Source organism: Silurus meridionalis, chromosome 24 (genome assembly GCF_014805685.1).
Source record: "Silurus meridionalis isolate SWU-2019-XX chromosome 24, ASM1480568v1, whole genome shotgun sequence".
Lineage (NCBI taxonomy): Eukaryota > Metazoa > Chordata > Actinopteri > Siluriformes > Siluridae > Silurus > Silurus meridionalis.
Window position 1 is genome coordinate 6,322,785 of NC_060907.1, and position 22,062 is coordinate 6,344,846.

Consider the following 22,062-nt stretch of genomic DNA (forward strand, 5'->3'; position numbering starts at 1 on the left):
AATACAAGCACGTCATTTTTCTTTTTCTTTGTTTCCTTAGTAGTGATTTATTTTCAGTGTGCTTAATACAGACAACAGTTTTTGGTTTATTTTCTTACAATTTTCCAAAAAAAACAAATCTGGAGCAGTGTCGGCTAATTTAAAACAGCATTAGAAGAAATCCAGATTTCTGAGAGTTTCAGAGCCTTTACACTTTAATAGCACGGCCACTGCTTATGTACACCTGAACACCCCATTCCACATTTATTCCCCATTATAAAGTTATTATAATAACCCCCACTTTTCTGGGAAGATGTTGCGCTAGATTTTAGAGTGTGCTTGTGGAGATTTTAGGTGAGGAGGACTCATATTCATCCTGAAGGTGTTTAATAGGGTTCGAGCTCTATAGCAGGAGATCTTCCACTCCAACCAATGGAAATCACATCTTGATGGAGCTGGCTTTGTGCACATTTTCATGCTGGAACAGATTTGGGTCTCCTAGTTCAAGTTAAGGGAGAATTTATTACCACCAAATCTTGAGACATCCTATACAATTGTGTGCCTTTAACTTGGTGGTACCAGTTTGAGTAATGGATCTTTTAGTTTAAATGAAGGGACAATTTTATGCGATCACATCCAAAATCAGGAAATACAATTGTGTGCCTCAAACAACTGTCCAAAATGTCAGCCATGAGAATACTTGTCCTCAACTTCTCATGCAGCGTCTTAAGACAGTTAGAACAAAGAGTGAAAACGCCTTCCGGTGCACTGCTGGTTGTGACACAGCAAATAATTTTGCTTAGAACATATTGACAAGCCGGGAGGAGAACCTGAAAACCCTAACAAAAAAAGACCCTGAAACCCATTCTCTTTTGAGTGATACCTGGAGAGTAGGATTAAGAGAAATGGTGAGTTGTGAATAAGTATTTTGAGCACAAGAGAGTCTTTATAAACACACAAATCTACAGTATTCTCTTCATCTCTTTGAGTTTTCCAAAATCTTTCTCTAATTTGGCCAGATGTCTTAGAGGAAGGTGCTATTTGCTCTATTCTGCATGCACAAGCTCACAGATGTTCACGATTGGCTACTGTTGCTGTGATTGACAAGAGAGAGAGAGTAATACCGCGACAGTACATTCATAGCACCATTTCTTTCTCTCTGGGATGGGTGGGGCAGGGAGGCATGGGATGACTCGTTGATCCCAGAGTTCAGGAAGTGGGTTGTTGTTCTGTCACATTCATCACTGCAGGTTTAACCTGAAGAGTTGTTCATTCCTTCCTTCGGTCACTCGCGAGTAGCAGAATCATGTTTCTGATCCAGAGTGCCAAAGAATGTCCTAATATTTACACATCATCACTTTTCACTGACATCCAGCGTTCTTAATCCTTCAAAACAAATGTAGACTTGTTATACAAAAGAAACGGCACATTGCCAACGTTTAGCAGGCCCGGATTGTCGAGGCGCAGTGAGGCACGTTGCGATTTAATTCACAACTTTTATTGATTTTTTTTAGCTTGTCACATTTCGTTCAGCAAATTTCCAACTATCCGACTCATTACGGATTTCACTTTCAGTCATAATGGCTTCTCTTTCGGTTCCACCGTTGTCCCGGAGCGGCACATGGACACACAGCGCAGACGCCTCCGCTTGCTAAATTCATGTAGAAACTCCCCAGAGTTCACAGAGGCTCGTGAAACTTGGGAATGAGTCACAGATGTTGCAGTTTGAGTATTTTTCCAGCGATCTTTTCGCGTCCGTGCGCTGGGTTTCAAACGCATTTATTGAATGACGTGGACATTATGTGGGACATAAGTTTCAGGACACCTGACTTTTGCAGCCAGATGTGTTTCTTCCCCAAACATTCTTCCCCAAAAGTTGGAGACACACAATTGTATAGGACGTCTTTGGATGCGGTAGAATGAAATTTTCCTTTACATGAACGATGAGACCCAAACCTGTTTCAGCATGACAATGTCCCTATGCACAAAGTCAGCTCCATGAAGATTTGCTTTCCATGGGTTGTAGTGGAAGATCTCCTGCTATAGCGCGCCAACCCTATTGAACTCCTTTGGGTTGAATATGAACGCTGACTGCTCCCCAGGCCTCCTCACCTCACCTACACCAGTACCTGACTTTAATAGAGACCATGTGGCTGAATGAACGCAATTTTCCACAAAATCTAGTGGAACATCTTCCCAGAAGTGTGAAGGTTATTCGAACAGCCAATGGAGAATAAATGTGGAATTGAATGTTCATAAAGTACACACACACACACACTTGCTGCAGTGGTTAAGGCAGTGGTCATGTGACTTTCGGTGTGCAGTACGGAGTTTAGGTGAAGATGGATGAAGAGCAGATCGACACTGAACTGGTAGCTAAAAAACTTTACCTCTGTTATATGGCCGATATTTTAGATTTAAGATCAACAACACTGAGCAGATGAGAGATGAACTGTTGCAGGATTTGCTAAATTAAAGTTGCTACATCACGTGGCAATATGACAAACCTGTAACAGATCTCACTGGTTCCGGGCTGAAAGAAAAAGATGACAACAGACAGAGCTTTCTTTTATTTTTCATTCACTTTTGCCTGCGGCTTTCCTTTCGTTTCTTGCCTTTTTCAACCCTGGTCATGGCGCCCCCCCCGCCACTCCTTCGCCCTTGAGTAAGGCCCTTAACACTCAGTGCTCTTGGGCGGCTGTATCATGGCTGACCTGTGCTTTGACTTCAGTTTCCTCACATCATTTGTATATGTGAGAAATAATTTCACTTTTCTGTAAAGTACATGTGATAAGTATAAAACACACCGTTCCTTTCTTTCTTTCTTTCTTTCTTTCTTTCTTTCTTTCTTTCTTTCTTTCTTTCTTTCTTTCTTTCTCATGCCTACTTGATTCCTCTGTCCCTATTCTCACTCTGTTTTAACCTGTCTTACATTTTTCATATCTTCCTTGCTTCTTCTTTTTTTTTTTTCCCCCTTGGACTTAGACTTGAAAGCACGTTACAATGTGTACAGTAAAGTGTAAACACTGAAATGTGAAACTGATTGACACACACAGGGAATAGTCCCATGATAAGGAGTTTTATTGAAGAAGATAAGGATCGAGATTGGTGTTTGTGGCAGAAATTCAGAACAAATGCACAGAGAGAGAGACAGAGTTAGAGAGCCCTTTGCAGCTTCGAGCCCTCGATTAGTTCCCATAAGCAGTAAAGAAACTCCATCGCTGATACTTGTCAAGGAATCTGAAGCGCTTTGATCCACGGTATCACTGACATTCATTCTTCCTCATGGCTTCGTGCCCTGTTGAGGAGTCGCCCAGAGTCAAACTTGGACCAGGTATTGACACAAGTCTGCACTTGTCTTGCTCTCTGTCCTACAGCGGTGCATGATACTCTAAGTTCACTCTGTTCCCTGCTTTAAGACCAGATTTCTGCTTCAGACTTCATTCTTTATCCAACATGCATAAACATAGCATGCATTTATTCGGACTTCCTTGACAGCGAGACGTCAGTCAAGCACCCGCTCGGACGTACACACTAAGATATATCACGGAATAGCTCGCAGGGATGAATAGCTAATTTCTCCTTTAATGGCCGCCAGTAAAAGACTATTTGCTGCCTGTTCATCTTCTCAGACTTGACACATGAGGACTGGCATGCCTAAAGCCAAGACGTACTTCAGACATGCACAATATTTTCCCTGGCTCCAGCGATGTGTTGCACTTTTCACACACCTCACGTTTTTCTCCCAGGTGATCGCTCTTGTGTCTTTCCCTGTTGCAAAATCTTGTGGCGTCTCTTTTTTGATTAGCATGTATTTAATGGCCCTTTCAGCTGTGGCCTGCTATTGACAATCTCTGTTATTTAGTCAGTTTATACAACCCCAGTTCCAAAATGTAAATAAAACAGAATGTGAAGATTTGCAAATCCCCTAAATCCATATTCTATTCACAATAAAACAAAAAGCACATAACATTTTTTAATTAAAAATAATTAAAAATTAAATTAAAAATTTTAATTTGATGGCTGCAACATGTCTCAAAAAAGTCAGGACAGGACCATGTTTACATCTGGGAATTTAGGAGATCAGTTGCTGAAGTTTTGGGAGAGGAATGTTGTCCCATATATTTGCTGATACAGGATTGTAGCTGCTCAACACTTGGGTCTTCTTTGTTGTATTTCCATTTCATGATGTGCCAAATTTTTTCTAATGGTGAAATGTCTACACTGCAGGCAGGTCAGTTCAGCACCAGGATTCTACTATGACGTCATGGTATTGTAATCGATGCTGTATGCAAAGATCACGGGCATCCGATATTGATTTTCGCCATTGCCTTTTGTGCACAGAGATTTCTCTATTTTTTCTGGAGAAATTATTCTTAAATTATTTATTATTATTCTGAAATTGTTCCACAAATTGTAGACACAATTTAGGTGAAGCTCTGCCCATTTTTTCTTCTGAGAGACTTTGCTTCTCTAAGAAACACAATCATCTTACTGACATGTTGTCACTTAACCTTATTAGTTGCAAATGTATCTGTGTTATGAAAACTGTTAATTTTATTAACACTTACTTTTCCAGAATTTTGTTGCTTCGTCCCAATTTGTTTACAAGGCGTGTTGCAGCCATCAAATTTCAAAGAACCTTATTTTTTCCTTTAAATGGTACATTTCCTCAGTTAAAATGTGTTATATGTTCTATTATAAATAAACTATGGGTTTATGAGATTTGCAAATCATTGCATTCTGTTTTTATTTAGTTTACACACCGTCCCAACTTTTTTGGAATTGGGGTTGTATGTCACTTAATAAAGGAAGTATCTGTTAAGTAACTGTTCTCATCAAATGTTATGAGAAAAATGGGATAAGATAAATGGGATAAACTCGGTTAGATTTTATTTCACTTATTCAAATTATTTTTAAGGAAGATTTGACATTACTTATACATATACCATGTTACTCATAACGACCACAAATCACTGTTGTAGCCTGTCCAGTTTTTGCCTGTTATTGCAGCCCATCAGCTTTATGTTTCAACATGAGCTTCCTGAGATCCTTTTTCTGCTTCTGACTGTAGAGTGAGTGAGTGAGTTATCATCATCCTGGATGTCAGCCATCCTGTCATCTCGGTTAAATCCGACCATCTTCCCTTGACACTCTGTCATCAACATCATAATTGGATGTGTTTTGGTTTTTTGGAGAAAACTATTCTTGAGATCTGCAGCTTCTGCAACTAAAACCAGCCCAGATTATTTAGATGATAATTTTCTATTTGAAGTTTTCATTTTGTGGACATGACCCGAAGCTATTGCATTGTGCTGCCACTACATGATTGGCTGATTCGATCATTTATTCAGTCTTTATTTATTTCCTTTTCTCTCTCTCTCATACTACTAACTACTTTTTTTCATCTTGTTTATTGTCATTCATTTCAGCTGCAAGCAGCCAATCAGCTTCTTCAGCAGGCCCCGCAGCCGCAAAGTTACCTCATCGAGACGGTTCGCCAGCGGGATGCGCAGATCCAGTCACTGAAAGACCGGCTCTCGCAGCTGGAAGAGGAAGTGAGGTCTGTATTCACCGCCGGCATCCCGGATTTCAGTTTCAGCTGCACACCCTGTTTTGTTGTGGAGCGGGAGTGCTGAAAGTGGTTTATCTGTTTTGGGAAGAACGTCTCGCCTTGGACTGAGCGAATACAGATACAGACACAGATATTGTTTTTATGTACGCTGTTACAGATAGTGTGCTTGCAGATGCAGACACTGATAATGGTCTATGTAGCGTAAGGAAAATCGAGCTCAGTCGTATCAGCTGCGAGTACTTCCATTCAAACTATTGGAAAATGGATAGTTTATGATGAAATTCGAATTCCCGCTGCATAAAAGTAGTTTTGGTTGCATTCCAAATCTATAAGCTAATGAAAAGCATAGTTGCTTTTTATTAGCTCATATCATTGGGTCATTGGGTGATCAGAATACCCGAGGTCTTCTGGTGTGAAGGAGCAGATCTAGAACACTGAGACGGCAGGTCAAAACCAATGATGTGTAGATGAGGACTTATCATTATAAGAAACTCCATCCCTGGAGTTGATTTAAGGTGCTTTCGAAAAGCACCATGCAAATTCAGTGGTTGCTTCTACGCAAATACAAACCTGTGTGTCAAGGAAACCTACAACCTATTGCATCTTTCCATAAATTTGCCAAGCAGCCGAATTAGCATACGATGTAGATGTTTTTTGGTAATCTCATCTTATCACAAAGACAAATCAGTTGAATTTCTTAAATAACAATTACGTTATGCTTGTATGCAAATAAAAGATGACAGGTCCTGTCATGTGTTGCCCTTTTAAGAGGCCATGCTAGAGGCTAGAGAAAAAGCAAACAGTAAACAGTGGGTTTTTTTCCTTAACTTAAATATACCACAGGAGTTGTTTCTGGTATGACACTAAGCTATGTTTATCCCAACAACTCCATGTTTTTATTGACCCGTTACCAGTTTTTCCTGCACACCCCGAGTGTGGCACCAAATACAGCTGAATTATTATGAGATAAATATTAGATATACACTATATGAACTTATCTATTGGGACACAAAGGTGTCACACAATTGTAAAGGATGTCTTTGGATGCGGCAGAATGAAATTTTCCTTTGACTTGAACTGGGAGACCCAAACCTGTTCCAACACAATACTCCTGTACACAAAGCCAGATCCATTAAGATGTGCTTTACATGGGAAAAGTGGAAAATCTACTGCTGTAGAGCTCCAACCCTATTGAACACCTTTAGTATGAATGTGAACTAAGGGGTATAAGAAAATATCGATATACGTGAGTATCGCGATATTTTGTTTGGCGATACAGTATCGATTTTCAAAAACGCAACATCGATATTTAAAAGTAAATAAAAAATGTAAAGGCAGATTGATGAATTACAAGAATACAAGATTCATGGCAGTTGTTTCATTTTTGAGTTTTGAGTTTATCTAGTGTATTTCATGACACCTAAAAACCCAATAAAAGATGGCTAAAGGATGGCAAATTTTTCCAATGCTGCAGCTCAGCCATTGCAGCGTGTCAACTAGTCTTTCATACTGTATGACACAAAATCTTTTTTATTTTATTATTATTATTTTTTTTAATTATAGTGCATTGGAATCTCTTTACACCTCAATGTACTTACTCAAGTGTGTGTTTACTTTTTATATACTAACTGGATTTTCACAAACGGGACTTTTCCAGTGTAAATTAACCTGCCAATGTTTTACAAAAGAATATTTTTTTATATTCGACAAATGAGGCCAGTTGTCTGTTCTGGGGATATAACTGTCTTTTATATTGAGGAACAGATTAGGTGAGTTCTTGATTCTGCTACTCCTACTTGCGTATAAGGATAGCTGTGCATCAGAATCAGTTCAGAATAGCAGAGGTCTATTAATCTATTCAGTGCATTTAGTTATCATTTATATTTTTTCATATCTTTTCATAGTGCACTAAAGAAAGAAAGGGCATCGCTGCTGCAGGTGAAAAACAACATGGCTGCTGACCTGGAGCGGCTCCTGAGCCACAGAGAGGTAACGGCTGACTCGGCACATTGACAAACGCGCCCAGGGGGTGGTGCGTTGCATCATCCAGGGAGGCATTGTCGTGTAATATGGTGCAAGCCTCCAATTCAGTTCAAACTAAGGATTTGTTTAGGGTTCACCTCAGGTTATTCAGGTCTGTGTGATAAAAAAGAAGAGCTGTTTTTAAAATGTTTTGAATCTTCGCCACCAGGTGTGTGGCATTTGAAATGTGGGCGTACGAGAAATAGAGATGAGATTGTGCTATTGGTAGTGCCTGGAGTGTTTCATTGGAAACACTCGCTGCCTAAATCATTTACACACACACACACACACACACACACACACACACACACACAGAGAAAGTTGCCTCTGGGTGTTCCCTCTTTGTTGTACAGACTCTGTGGGTTGTCATGCAAAATGCCAGTCACACACTGGTGACTCCAGGCCTCTGCTCGAACAAGCCTTTCCCTTTCACAACGTCACACTGGTGCCTAATTACCTAGAGCTGGGTTGGCACTGGGAATGATAATGCCTATGTAGTGTCTGAGTGTGTCACTGAGCAGTGTGTCCGTCAGCACTTGAATTCGCAAGAATGTTTTCCATGCCGCCATTATTTGCATGCAAATGACCGGCAAAGAATTTCTTTTATTATTATTATTTTGTGTGTGTAGGCAACTGGAAATTCCTGTCACACCACTGAACGAGTTCTCATGAATTCACCTGGTGTGATCGCTTCAATTCGTATCTAATCGTTTTTTTTCAGACTGCGTGCAAATGCAAGACGAACGGAAATTAATAACAATAATGTTTATTTTAATAAATATACTTCTCATACATGATCGACCGCACATAATTCCCTGGCCGCTGCACCTACGACAAGCCTAAGACTGAAGATCATGTCACATTTGTGAAATTTGGAGCTATTTTGAACCACACGGCCACTGCTGCTGTTGGCGCAGCCTTTGCAGAGTGCACAACTTCCAGTGGCATGTTGGCATAAAGCACGCAGTCCTCGCGGACAGCTGCTCGCTCGCACGGCGCTCTAACATGCCAGCGCATATGGTGGTCGAGTGATAAATAGAAATATTAAATGACCCCTGACATGTACACAACCAAGGCACATCTATCTATATTCATCAAGGGTGCTGGGTGTTCTCGCATCAAGAAATAACAGGGTGAAGGGTTTTTTTTTTTCTTCTTCGAAATGCTAGTCGAGAGTCGTCTCGTTTTGAAAGGCGGATCACGCTCGCTTTTTTTTTTAAACGCAAGAGCTCATCAGTGTCACTTTAGTTTTATTCCGCAACAAAAAGAGAGACCTGTTTAAGCTTCAGCTGGTTCGGAGGTGTTACTCTGAAACCTATCACCACACTTAGCTGATTTTCTTCTCAGGTGTCCTTTGATTGATGTATACAAATCATGCAAGAACAAGAAATGATTCATGGTGATTTTTTGACAGCATGAAAAAGTAGATCCGTGTTTATTTGTTTGCTTTTTTAAATGTTAAGCAATGCCAAGTTTTCTCAACGAGACCACAGAAGAATTAAGTGAAAGTATTTATTTTCACTATATGTCCCGGATGTACTTAAGCTCAATAAATTGCTGAAGTAAGGATACGGTGAATTGCTAACCTGAAATAAAATGAATAAAAAAATAATGGAGATATACTATACGGAAAAATGCACTGAGACACCCGACTTAAACCATATGTGGTTCTTCCTCAAACTGTTTCCACAAAGTCAGAGGCACACGATTTTATAGGATGTCTTGGGGATAATGTAGGATTAATTTCCCCTTCACGTGAGCTAGGAGAAACCTGTTCCAGCATGACAATGCCCCTGTGCACAAAATGAGCTCTGTGAATATTCTTTACATGGGTTGGAAAGGAAGACCTCACCTACACTAGTATCTGACTTTATTTTTACACCCTTGTGGCTGAATGAGCACAAATCTCTACAAACACACTCCAAAATCTAGCGGAACATCTTCCCAGAAGGGTGTTCAGAAAGCCCATTTGAACCACAAACCTTTGTTTATAAAGTGGGAATGATCTGGGGAAAAAAAACAACAACAAAAAACATTAATTATGGGATAATGTATATTTGTATTGTTCTCCGATTTGTTCGAAAAAGGATTTAAGTAACCTAATGATTTCCTGATGCAGGTTTAAACTACAGACACGTTAGAATCGAGTGTGGCCACGCCCACTGTAATAAAGTTCTAAATGATCGCTAAGAAGTTTTTTACGGAAGTATAGAAGTAGCAACATTCTAATTAAAATGTAATATGCAAAAATTAAAACTACCGTTGGAAATATATAAATTATAAATATAAATATTATAAATTATATAATTACATTTTCATTTGTCTTTTGCACCAAATTTTGCACATATGATAACGGAAAATGTCGATTAAATACAGAAATACATTGCATTTTTGCATATTACATTTTACATTTATTTATTTCATTCTATATATTTATATATTTTTTTTACATTTATCATATATTGTTTTAGCTGATCTGAAAGCCGAGTTTTAATCTGCCTCGCTGATGGATTTACGTTGTTGTCTGATTGCATTAAAGGAGCTCTCTGCGATGAAGCAGGTGCTGGTCAGCATGCGCTCACGGCAAAACAGGGAGCCTGAAGAGGAGCTCAGCGGAAGACCTGTGGAACAGCGGCCCAGAGAACCGAGGAGCCGAACAGAAGACGGGCATCAGCACCAGCTCCGACCCAAACCTACAGTGTTTGTAAGTGCACCCGAGCGCCCGTCTAATAAACCATAATGTTTATTGATGTTTAATTTCTGTGCTGTTACTTTAAACCTGAGATGTCGTAAGCTGAATGCTGATTGGCCAGAAAGTACTCATTCTACTAATAATACAGTTTCTATAGTAATGAATTACACTGAGGCTTTAATGACAAGACAGGTTACATGAATAAAAAAACAAATAGGTGTAATTGCTTATGTCATAGTTGATGAAGGATAATATTGAGGAAGGAGTCTCTAGTGTCAGAGCATTGTAACTATTAAAGGTAAAAGCTATAAGGAAAGTCTAGGTGTATTTATTTTCTATTGACTACAATATAGAGATTTATAGAGAGAGGCACTTAATTGTTTCTTGATTTCTTCGCATATCCCAGTGAAGCTCAAGGGCCCAAGAGTGGCAGCTTGACGATACCTGGGCTTGAACCCCCGACCTTCTGATCAGTAATCCAGAGCATTGTAACCGTAACCCTTGATATACCACTTCCCCTATTTAATTTTAGTCCTGAACGAGAGGCATTTCATTAGTCTCAGATCTCCTATAACTTGAAGTAGCCCTTCTTCATGTCAGGTGCATCACATCACCTTGTTGTTGTTTGTTTTCCTGTAACAGCATGTCGAACTATGTACAACTGAACAGGTTTGATTGTTCTGGATTGTTTTGCTTGGTTCGGTTTGCAGTATGATGAAGTAATAATGAGTGCATGAAAGGCCTGATCATGTTTATTTGTGTTCAAGTGATAAAGCTTTGAGACTGAAGGAATGCCTTTCATTCAGTTCTAATATTAAATCTGGCTAATAATTCGCGGTCATTCTGCGCTCTCTTTACTAGTGAGAAGGAAAAAAAAAGAGTGAGAATGTGATTCTGGGATAACCAGTGAACCGTTTCAGCTTTTGTATGCCTTCAAGTAAACCCTGTAATGGGTTTTAGGATGTTTGCTTATGGCAGGCCGGCGTTTCGTATCTTTTATGAAACCACAATACGCAGCAAAGTTCAAAGGGAACGGCCCAAAAAAAATCTCATTATTTCTATCTCTCTCTCTCTGTCTTTTCATAGACTAATAAAGAAGCTCCTGAGTGGCACAGAAAGCTGAAGGCGAAGTCCAAGTGACCAACAGAGACTCGTTTAACCTGAGGAACACAACGTACGGGTTTTATTTACAGACGCCATAATTCACGTCATGTAACAGTGTGTTTTGTACTTGTAAAAAAAATTTTTATTAAAAGGAATGTCTTTTATTTATTATTATTGTGGATGTGGACTCTGTTTGGATTTGTTATTTTTGTCTTGTGTGCACCCGGTAGGTGTGTGTGTGTGTGTGTGTGTGTGTGTGTGTCAGAGAGAGAAAAAATGTGTAGAATGTTCAGGAAAGTGCTCTTTTGTCTGCCGTGGTTTATTGTAACAGGAGTCTCCGGCCTCATCTTTTTAATCGGGAAGCCTTTACACACAGTAATACTTATAAATAGCCCGAGCCGTGCATACTGTAAGACTCGTGTGTCTCCTCTTGTCTCACTCTGGAATGGGTGCTGGAGGAGGCGATCTGATTCTGTTCTTCTCATTTCACGTCTTAAGGGGAAAAATAAATACATCCCATAATTAATTTCTTGATTATTATTTGTTATTTTTTACACAAGTTTAATGCACCAAATACACCAGAAGTTGCCTATCCATCTTTTACATAATGCAAGAATGTATTTATATTAGAGCTGTCGATCAATTGAAATATTTAATCGTGATTAATCGCACGATTGTCATGTGTTAACTCGCGATTAATCGCAACTAAATCACACATTTTTATCTGTTGTCAATGTGCTTTAAACGAATACACTTCACATTTTTCAATACTCTAATCAACATGGGCATGAATGCTTTATAAGAACGTATGTTTACTATTAGTGAAGCCAAACTTTACATAGAGCATGAAGACAAAATAATCTTGTTTGAAGTAAAATATTTGTTTAGTGATTAAAATTTTAATTTACATTTTTAAATATATATCAGAGTAAAGACGTCATGAATAAGTGTGTGTTTTTGTTGAAGGTTTTAATTTCACCTCTTTTATATTTGTTTATATTTTTTAATAAAAATGGTCAAATGCGTGCTGCATTAATCGCGCGTTTATAAAGTTTGTGTTTTTAAATTCAATCTGCGTCAATGCGTTATTAACGTGTCCTAATTTATACACTATATGGGCAAAATTTGGTGCTTTTAGAATATTTGAATGTGTTTTTTCCAACATCTGATACCACATTTTGTCCCTATTTGCTGCTACAATAACCTTCAATCTTCTAGCGAGATATTCCACTAGATGTTGGAGTGTGCTTGTTGAGATTTGTGCTTATTTAGCCACAGTGGTGTTTGTACTGAAGTCAAGAACTGATGTACATATGTGAGGTGAGGAGACCTGGGGTGCAGTGTTCACTAGGGCTGATTTCAGAGCTCAATAGCAGGAGATCTTCCACTCCAACCTATGTAAAACATATCTACATGGATCTGGGTTTTTAAGTTTTGGGTCTCCTAGTTTAAATGAAGGGATGTCCATTGTTCAATACAGTGGTGTGCCTCCGATATTATGGTAACAGTTTGGTGAACAACCACATCTAGCTGGAAAAAGTAAACTGCCCCAATACTTCTGTCCATTTAGTGTTTTGTAGAGCAGAAATGGTCCATAAACTGATAAAACCACAGTCTGTACCCGCACTTTTCTGTTGTTTGCCTCCGCCTGGGATTTCCAACAACTTAATTCAATTTCAATTAATGTGTTTTGCTTTAGAGCATGGCTTTGATGGTCACAGAGTGTTTTCTCAGAGTGAGTTTGAAGAAACTCCACCCATAGGTTTGTTTTTGTTTTGTTTCTTTCCCAATAGAAAATGAATTCAAACCAGTTGACACCATTGTCATTTAGGAATAAAAGATTTTTTTCACCATTATTATGTGATGACTCCTTAACTGTAATTTTGTAAGTATTAAATGATGGCTATTAATGACTTCTATACACCATAATGACTTAGGGATCAGTGACTGAAGTGTGGCACCTAGTACACGCCTAGAGATACTATGGCAACATGGAATGTTGTAAAATGCTTCTTTAAAGGGAAAAAAAAAAAACCTTGGATGTAGGCTAACTCACTATTCTGTAGGTGGTGATGATATGCTGAAAGTCATATATTGATCTATTCTACATTGTTGTTTTGTTTTGACAGGTAACGCAAGAGAACATCGCCCAGTTCCTTTTGTCTGTACATCTCTATTTCCTTTTCTTTCTTTTTGAATAGATCATAATAACTAGGTTATGTCTTGTTACTACTTTTGGTGTTGGCCATGATAGAGGACATTTTAGCCACCATCCTGATCACAATGTTACTTTCTTTACCTGGTAAAAGGTGAAAGGGGAGGGAGGGGGGGGCAGATAGCACCTTCCTTTATGTTTATGTCGAATGAGGAGCATTTGCTTTTAGGGGTGGGGGGAATTTGGTTGCACTGAGCCCAGCTTCTCTCACACCTCCTCAGGTGGTAGCTTTAATATCATGGGCAATGAATAAAAAATAAATAAATAAATAATTTAATTATTTTGGAGTGTGGTGATGTAGTGAAACTTAATTATAAATTTTTTTTTTTTACTTTTATCTAATTACATTTTATATTTTTTAGAAATTATGGAACAAAATGGGTAAAAAAAAAAGTTTTTTTATTAAAATAAAAAATTTGAGAGAATTTGAGCATCCGATCATCGCATGCTGACATCCCGGCCTGCAGAAGTGATATACAAATGTAATAGATTAGTATGTGTGTGTGTGTGTGTGTGATCTGAGACAAGAAAATAAAAAAAAGGTGTAGCTCCTTCACTTTCCTAATCTCGGTTTGCTGCTCGCCCCGCCCATCCAGCAGCCTCATATCACCGAGGCCCTGAGGACGGGAGGAGGCAGAAACCGGGATATCCGCCGTGAGCACGGGAGCGCGTACACACTCATAAGCACACATCGACACGCGCACGCTGACTCGCGCATGCACTCGGTCCATGCGCCACGCACATCTCCGGCTCGCTCCATCCGCCGCACGTCCGTCCCGGGAAAAAAACCCGTGATTTTGTATTCTTTTGTTTTGCTTTTTTTTTTTATATTTTGCGGATTTCGTCCATCGTAACGGGCCGTTATGGCAGCAACGCTGTTAACGGGACACGAGGACTTTCTGCCGCTAATGAAGGGCTTTCAGGAGGAGTCCGGTCTGTACACCGATGCCGAGAGAGGACTGGCGAACGAATACGCGCAGGTAATCATCATGATCATCATAATAATAATAATCATCATCATCATTTGTTTGCATGCATGAACATTCAGAGGTGTGTCCTTGTCTCCTGTCTCAGACGCGCGTCTGGTTCCAGTGCCATGATGCGCGCGTCCTTGTTTATTTTGACACCGGGATTTCCCCGCGTGTGCGTGTGTGTTTTTTGTGTGTGAGATGACGCGGGTTCACGGTACAGGCTCGGGGTCTCGCGGCCACTCATCCACCACCAACACCACTACTAACATCTGATCTTCTCCCCGCCGCCTCGCCCTCACGCGTTCACTCCACTCCACTCCACTCCACTCCAGTCGGTCGTGGAATGAAAGTTCCCTGAGATCGTGCAAAAGAGAACAGCAGGACGGCCCTCCAAGAAAATATATATAATTTAAAAAATATATATAAATTTTTTTATAATAAAATGGAAGCCCCGACATGTCGGGTGTCACCCCCGGGCTGAGCGCAAACGCAGGTTTGTTTGGTTGTATGTTGTTTCCCCGCTAATTGCGCTCTAATGATAATTGGTTAAAGTTTATATGGAAAAGATGAGTGTGTGTGTGTGTGTGTGTGTGTGTGTGTGTGTGTGTGTGAGTGTGAGTGTGTGTGAGGGAGTAAAGCTTGCTGGTTTCCGCGCGTCAGCAAAGTCTGTTTTGGGCCCGGCGGTATGTATGAGCTCTGTTTTACAGTGCAGGGGGGAATGTAGCGGATACCTACTGAAGGCTGTGTGATAAATGTTTGTCTGCTGACTGCAAAAACCCAACAATCCTCATCATGGTTCAGTTATGAACACAGTACAAAACAGTCATCCTGCACCTGTGCGGGTCCTGCTGAAACTTGTGCACCTTAACATCCTGAGACCCAGAAGAAGAGTTGAGGGTTTGAGGGTTTTTGCTCAGAGATGCAGCCCTGGAAGCTCAGCTGTGTTTGGGTTTCTCTTGAATACGGAATCTTCCAACGGGAAGCTTGACGAGATGCCACCCTGATTTCACGTCTGCACGTTTTTCGTTTATGCTGGACAAGGAGGCCTGATGTGTTTTGTGACCGTGTTACACGTCTATTTTTAAAACTTTCCCTGCTGTTCTACATGCATATTTAAGCCCAAGTGTTCTCCGCGTCACCTGCTGCACACATAGCACGCATACCACTGCTCATGAAATTTCGCCCACATATTTATCCGGGTTTTCAATGTATGCATATGCACATGTTCGGTTATAACCAGTTTGCTGATACGACAAATAGACATCGCTGCGGAATATTATCGGAGGGTATTTGTTTTGCTCCCGAGCTAGACAAAATCTTTCTGTTAAGAGCATTCCACCTGTCACTGAATCGTCATTTGTCAGACATATTCTTTTGTATGGGAGTTTAAAACGAGATTTGTGCTGTTGTTTTTTTCCTCCAGGCGAAGCTTGAGATGGACAAATACCTGACACCTCAGTTGCACGATTCCCCGGCAGTCAAGAAGCATTGCCAGGATAGCTCCTCTGTGGAGTTTTTTTGCGACGACCAGTGTGCCCCTTATAGCATCAACATGAACGTGTACCTACCCGACATCGCCTACCTGCGTGGAGGTTTGTCCCGCCAGCCGCGGCCATCCGTCCCCAGTCAGGTGAAAAGCAAACCGGTGAGCTCGGCCTTCTCGTCGGCCCCAGACTGTTCTGGGCCTTCCGCTCTTCCCGATTTCACGACCATCTTCAACTCGTCCTCGGCACACTGCGCCAACATGGACACAGGCGATGCTCCGAATGGCGTGTTTATCAAGCAGGAGATGCCTTCGTTTGAGCTTCACCAGGACGGCCACCTATTCCAGCTGCTCAACTCAGAGCTTGACGTTCCCATTCAGGCCGTTTCGGACTCTCACACCCACGCCATGTCGTCAGAGGTGCCCCCCTTCCACGACATGCACTTAGCAGCCACACAGACTGCCAACAAGCCGTACTGCGCCATGGCCACGCCTTCGTACCCGCTCGCCTCCTCGGCTCACTTCGGCCATGGCCACACGCCGGTCAAAGTATCTTACCTTCCTCCCTCGCCGCCCACTTCCGAACCGGGCAGCCCGGACCGCCAGAAAGAGCTGCTCAACAACCTGACGCCTCCTCCGTCTTACGCCGCCACCATTGCATCCAAAATGGCCAGCCACATGCCCACTCATCAAGCACCCTCATCCATGCGAGCGCCCGCAACCAGCAGCGCCGGGGTAATGCCTGTCCGATACAACCGCAGGACCAACCCTGACCTCGAGAAGAGGCGGATACATCACTGTGACTTCCCAGGTATGGATAAGAGGGACGATTTCTTTGCAGTGCATCATTTACGTGCAATTGTTTTAAAACTAATTTGCAACTGATCTTGTCAAAGGTTGTATGCGATACCTTTTCCGTTACAGGGTTGTTAAAGGGTTGTTACTATTTTTTTATATATATAAAAAGTCGTCTGAACAGTGTTTGGGTTATTAAATCGAAGATACCATCCACTGCAGTCCTTCACTTGCTAAGTGTTTCGTTTAGGAGCCGTTTCGTATTCAGGTGTATGTTTATAAATCACCCTGATTGCCCTTCCACTCTTCTGCCTCTTTATCCGAGCACTCTGTGGCGTTTCCTCACCAAGACCGATCCGCTGTTGAATAATTCAGGCCCAGGCCAAAGCCTTTTAACCAGGCCTCTGAATTAATGCAAGGGAGCTGACGTCAGCTTCCCCCGACTGTTATTGAATCCTGTTGCATCAAATTGACCGACCAGATTGTAAAACAGGCAAGCCTCATGACACCATTAATAGTGCATTTACGCTAAGCAGTTAGTCTAAAACGCCACGCTCCGCCATTTAGAAGCCATCATCAAGCTTCGCCCGAACAAGAGGAGGGAGGGGGAGTGTGGGTGGTGTGTAGGGGGGTTACAGCTAACAAGATGAAATTGGTTTTAGCTTCAGAAATGGAATGGAAACATTATCGAAGCCTAAAGAAAATGTTCCCACTTAGTTTCCTTTTGAGTTCGGTATTGACGTGACTTGGCCTGTTCGTTTCCTTCATTCACCGGTGCTGTGTTGTTTTTTTTGTTCGCAGGTTGCAAGAAGGTTTACACCAAGTCCTCGCATCTGAAAGCTCATCTGAGGACGCACACTGGTAAGACCAACCCCCCCTTAACCCCGCCCCAAATTAAAGCTGGGTTTTTATTTGGTCCTGTCGCAGCAGTGCCACGACTTCTTTATTTTGGGTGTTTCGGGTCATGTTGCTAGGCAGGAGCGAGCTCTCTGGCATGCCCTCGCATTCATTCGTGCACACAGCCTGAAATCTATCCCACACCATTCGCTTGATTAGAGATAAGAGATTTTATAATTTTTTTTTTGCCGGAATCTGCTTCAGATCGACAAAACACTTTTTGAGTCTCTGAACATCTGGTGTTGCAACCTCGGTCGTAAAAATCCAGGAGTCAAATGGATGCGCTGCACTGCACAGCGTGGCCTTGAGCGTAGGGAGGGAAAACAAACAAAGCAATCGCTACTTGTTAGGCCGATTTTTCTTTTTTTTCCTTTTTTTTTTCTCCTAAGAATGGACTTTATGACAGCAAACAAGTTGTAAATCTAAGTGCCAGCTTGCTTTGGCACTTGCCGCACATTGAGATTAGATAAGGTCACTCACCTTGTGACATGCCCGTACAAAAAAGTGACCATTTATATATAGATATAGATATAGATAGATAGATAGATAGATAGATAGATAGATAGATAGATAGATAGATAGATAGATAGATAGATTAAACAAAATTTAGTCCATGAACGACAGTATGCAAATCAAATACACTTCCGTTCTTTCTCTTTTCCTCTTTTCCTCATTGTCTCCTAGGGTGTGTTGTCACTGATGTTGTCATAGCAGTCACACACACACACACACACACACACACACACACACACACACACACACACTTGTTAGGAAGGGAACTAAATCATCCTATAAACTGTTTGGGGATCCGCATGATCCTCATCATCATCTATTAAGCAGGCAATCTGAACTGGTACAACCAGGAAGACGAGTTTTATCCCTCTCTCCCTCTTTCTGTCTCCCTCTCTCCTCTTCATGAAGCTTCTCTTCTGCCTACAAGAGTCTTTACAATGGCTAATCACCACAGCTACACTCTAATTCTCCCTGTCTCGGGAGAGAGGGGGAAGAAGCCCCCCGGGTGAGCCATGCACCGAGATGAGCTCGCCAAAACAAGTCATTACAGGATTCCTCATTTGGGACTCGCTTCACCTGTACCCGAGCGCCACACGTACACGATTACATCCAGCCTCCTGCCTAATTATCTCTCCGGCTCTTCCACACAAGCTTTCATACTTTGCGGGGTTAATCTCTGCTAGAGCGCTGAGTAACTTCCTCGCTTCCCGAACGATTTCTCTCGTCTCCGGTTGTAGCAGTCGGCTCTGATCTTAAACCCGGGCTTAGGATATGTAGCAGCTTCTTTTTTAATCTTCTCTTTCATCAACATTCTTCTTTTCGTCTGCTTTTTCTTCATCTTCTTTTCAAGGTTTCTAGGCCTAGTCTCATTCGTTATCTGCGTGCTATTTTACACACACACACACACACACACATACACGCTCACACACAAGCAAAACAGATTAGCAAACGGGATCCATTTCAGAAAAGAAGACGCTTTGTTTGGTTTTTGCAGAACCGGCTTTTATAAAACATCGAAGCCGACGCTTGGGAAAGACAAACAGCAAACGGCACAGGGTTTTTCTTCGACAGACTTTGTGTTTGATCTCGACACGCCGGTATTTAGCGTGCCGCATAGCTCCGTTTTCTGAAAAAAAAAGTGAAAAAATGTATCTCAAAGGTTGGATTTGTACAAGTTCGTGATTTATTGTGTGGACAGGTGCTAGTCAATGTGATTGCCAGCATGGGAAAAAAAATGCAACCGACCTGATGACATTTTTTCAAATTGTCCTGCAGTATTGCTTCACAGAAACAAACAAACCCAAGAAAAAAAAAAGCAAAACGCATGTTCGTTCGGAGTCATGGAATCTTTTTCGCTGAATCTGAACTTCATTGTTTTCATGTTGTTTTTTTTTGTTGTTGTTTTAGGCGAGAAGCCATACAGGTGCACATGGGAAGGGTGTGACTGGAGATTCGCTCGTTCCGACGAGCTCACACGCCACTTCCGCAAACACACGGGAGCCAAGCCGTTCCAGTGCGCCGTGTGCAGCCGCAGCTTCTCCCGCTCCGACCACCTCGCTCTGCACATGAAGAGGCACCAGAACTGATCAAGAACATCTTCTCACACCTCTATTACAAATGCGTGCATTTCTATAGGAAATTACTATTCACACACACAGACACACACAAAGACACAAGAAAACACACTGACAATCACGCCCATTCTTTACACAGCTACTTGTGCATTTGAAGACCGTGTATAACAATACACAAATCACACACACAAAAAACACTGACAATCATGTTCATTCTTTACACAAATACACACACACACACACATAGCTAATTGTTCATTTGAAGACAGTCTATAACAACACACACTCACACACAAATTTAAGAGTGTGTACTAGGACGAGCCTTCTATAACGAGGGTGAGCGTTTTTTTTTTTCTCGTGCGTGTTTAAACAAGCTCTGAGCTCCTGACTTTATTGCTTCAACATGGCCACGATTACATGCCTTTTTTCTTTTTATATCATCCTCCACGCACACACACACACACACACACACACACACACACACACACACACACACACTCTTTATCTGATCCGTCTGAACCTGTCACTTTTATACTCTACTTCAAATCCTCCATCAGAACGCTTTAGCTTTAGTACCATGTGACGACACAATACGGTTCAAGGCTGTTAAAAAAAAAGAGCTGCGTTATGTGCGTTTGTTGGCGCTCGTTCAGTAGCGAGCGCCGCCGCGTCTTAAACCTCCACTGCTAGTAAAAAAAAGACGTTTTAAAAGGCGTGTTTATGGTGCCGCAGTTTTTCTGTTAAACGTTTCGAGTCATTCGGAGAAAAATGGAGAAATTTGACTTGCCAACTCACTTTCTGAAACTCACTTTCTGAGCCAGAGACCCTCTTTCAAACAAACAAACCAATAAACAAACACATTGGACTTATTATTTATTCTGAAATATTTAAGGATAAATACACTCCATTAACATAAATACATATATTGTCGCCTATTAATTATAAACAAAACGTTTTATTGAAATCTTTTTATTATCTCGTGATTCGAAAATAATTTTTTGAAAAGTTTTAAAAAACAATTCTCGATTCGAAAGTTGTTTTTTATGCACATCCCTGGACCAAAGTTCACCATTTCACTGACTTCGGCTCCACCTACAACCTAATAAAGCACTTATTGAGCCCCTGAGTTCGTTTTTTTTTAAACCCGGCTTTAGATTTCGCTCTAACAGCTGCGTATTTATCCTTATGCACATCTGGACTTTGGTTCCAGATGTTTAACAGTTTTTCTCTGGCAATGTGAATATATTCAATATCATACAAAAAACATCTAATTTGAATTAGATTTTTTCACGTCACTAAATCTTATATTAGTTTTTTCCCACAATTCCACGGGGAGTAATGGTGCCCAGACTTAGGACGTTTATTAGGTATTTAAATATCTTTACTGAAATTGATAAAACTGTTAAAATCGCACAACGAATCTGCTTTTTAATTTTTTGCACTTGAAATCAAACTGGAAATGGGTTCTCTGTGTCACTGGATCAAGTACTGTTTAAAACTGGACTCCTCGAGTATAAATCCGATCGCAGCCAAACGTTTTAGTCCGAGACTCGCTCTCTCTCCGACTTCGAGCTGACGTATTTATAGCTTCGGAAAGAAAGGAATAATAATGTACTGCTACTGAGCTGCAATTACGGCCTGAATTATTGAGCGGGCCGCGTATAAATGGAACGAGAGGGATATTAAAGCCATGCAGACAGCTGGATGATTTGTACAGACGTCCTCACACACACTTACACACTCTTACATACTCGTACACGAGCATGCCGGCCATTTTGTTCTTCCTGTCACTGGTGCGTTAGCTTGAATGTATAAGACCGCACAAACTGTTCTGTCCGAGTAACACCACAGTAACATTTTATCTTCAAGTGCCTTCTGGGGTTTTCTTTCTGTTAACAGGTTTTTAGAATAAAAATGTAAAAAAAAAAAAAAGTACTAAAACAAAGCTACAATGTTTAATCTTGAAAGCAATTTGGTTACCCGTGACAGCACCCTTTTTTAATTTCTTGAAAAAAAAAAGAGGGCTATCTGGTTCTTCCTGTAAAAAATGTAACTTATTTATTTCATAAAACTTCATGAAGTGAAAATTGAAAAAATGGGACTTTTTTTTCTTTTTTTTAGTGTAACTAAACTACCTTATTGTAAATATTCTTCATTTTATTGTAAATATTATTTGATTGATTTTTATTTTGTTGCTCTTTTTTTTTAATGAAATTGAGGGGCACCGACATATACTCTGCAT

At 40.9% G+C, this 22,062-nt stretch overlaps 2 protein-coding genes across 3 annotated transcripts in view; both read left to right on the forward strand.

The window, feature by feature from the left end:
- pibf1 (progesterone immunomodulatory binding factor 1) overlaps positions 1-11,541 on the forward strand; it is a 37,396-nt gene extending 25,855 nt beyond the window's left edge. For both annotated transcript variants that reach the window (XM_046837825.1, XM_046837826.1), the window contains 4 exons: positions 5,412-5,542; positions 7,459-7,543; positions 10,116-10,280; positions 11,355-11,541. In XM_046837825.1, the coding sequence (XP_046693781.1) occupies positions 5,412-5,542; positions 7,459-7,543; positions 10,116-10,280; positions 11,355-11,408 (435 nt within the window). In that variant the 3' untranslated portion in view covers positions 11,409-11,541. The remainder of the gene's footprint in view (positions 1-5,411; positions 5,543-7,458; positions 7,544-10,115; positions 10,281-11,354) is intronic.
- A 2,654-nt stretch (positions 11,542-14,195) lies between these two features.
- On the forward strand, positions 14,196-21,752 carry klf5a (Kruppel-like factor 5a). The gene is made up of 4 exons (XM_046837822.1): positions 14,196-14,567; positions 15,982-16,852; positions 17,638-17,697; positions 19,654-21,752. Exons 1-4 carry the CDS (start codon positions 14,451-14,453, stop codon positions 19,830-19,832), a joined length of 1,227 nt encoding a protein of 408 aa, XP_046693778.1. The 5' UTR covers positions 14,196-14,450; the 3' UTR covers positions 19,833-21,752.
- Positions 21,753-22,062: the final 310 nt, after the last annotated feature.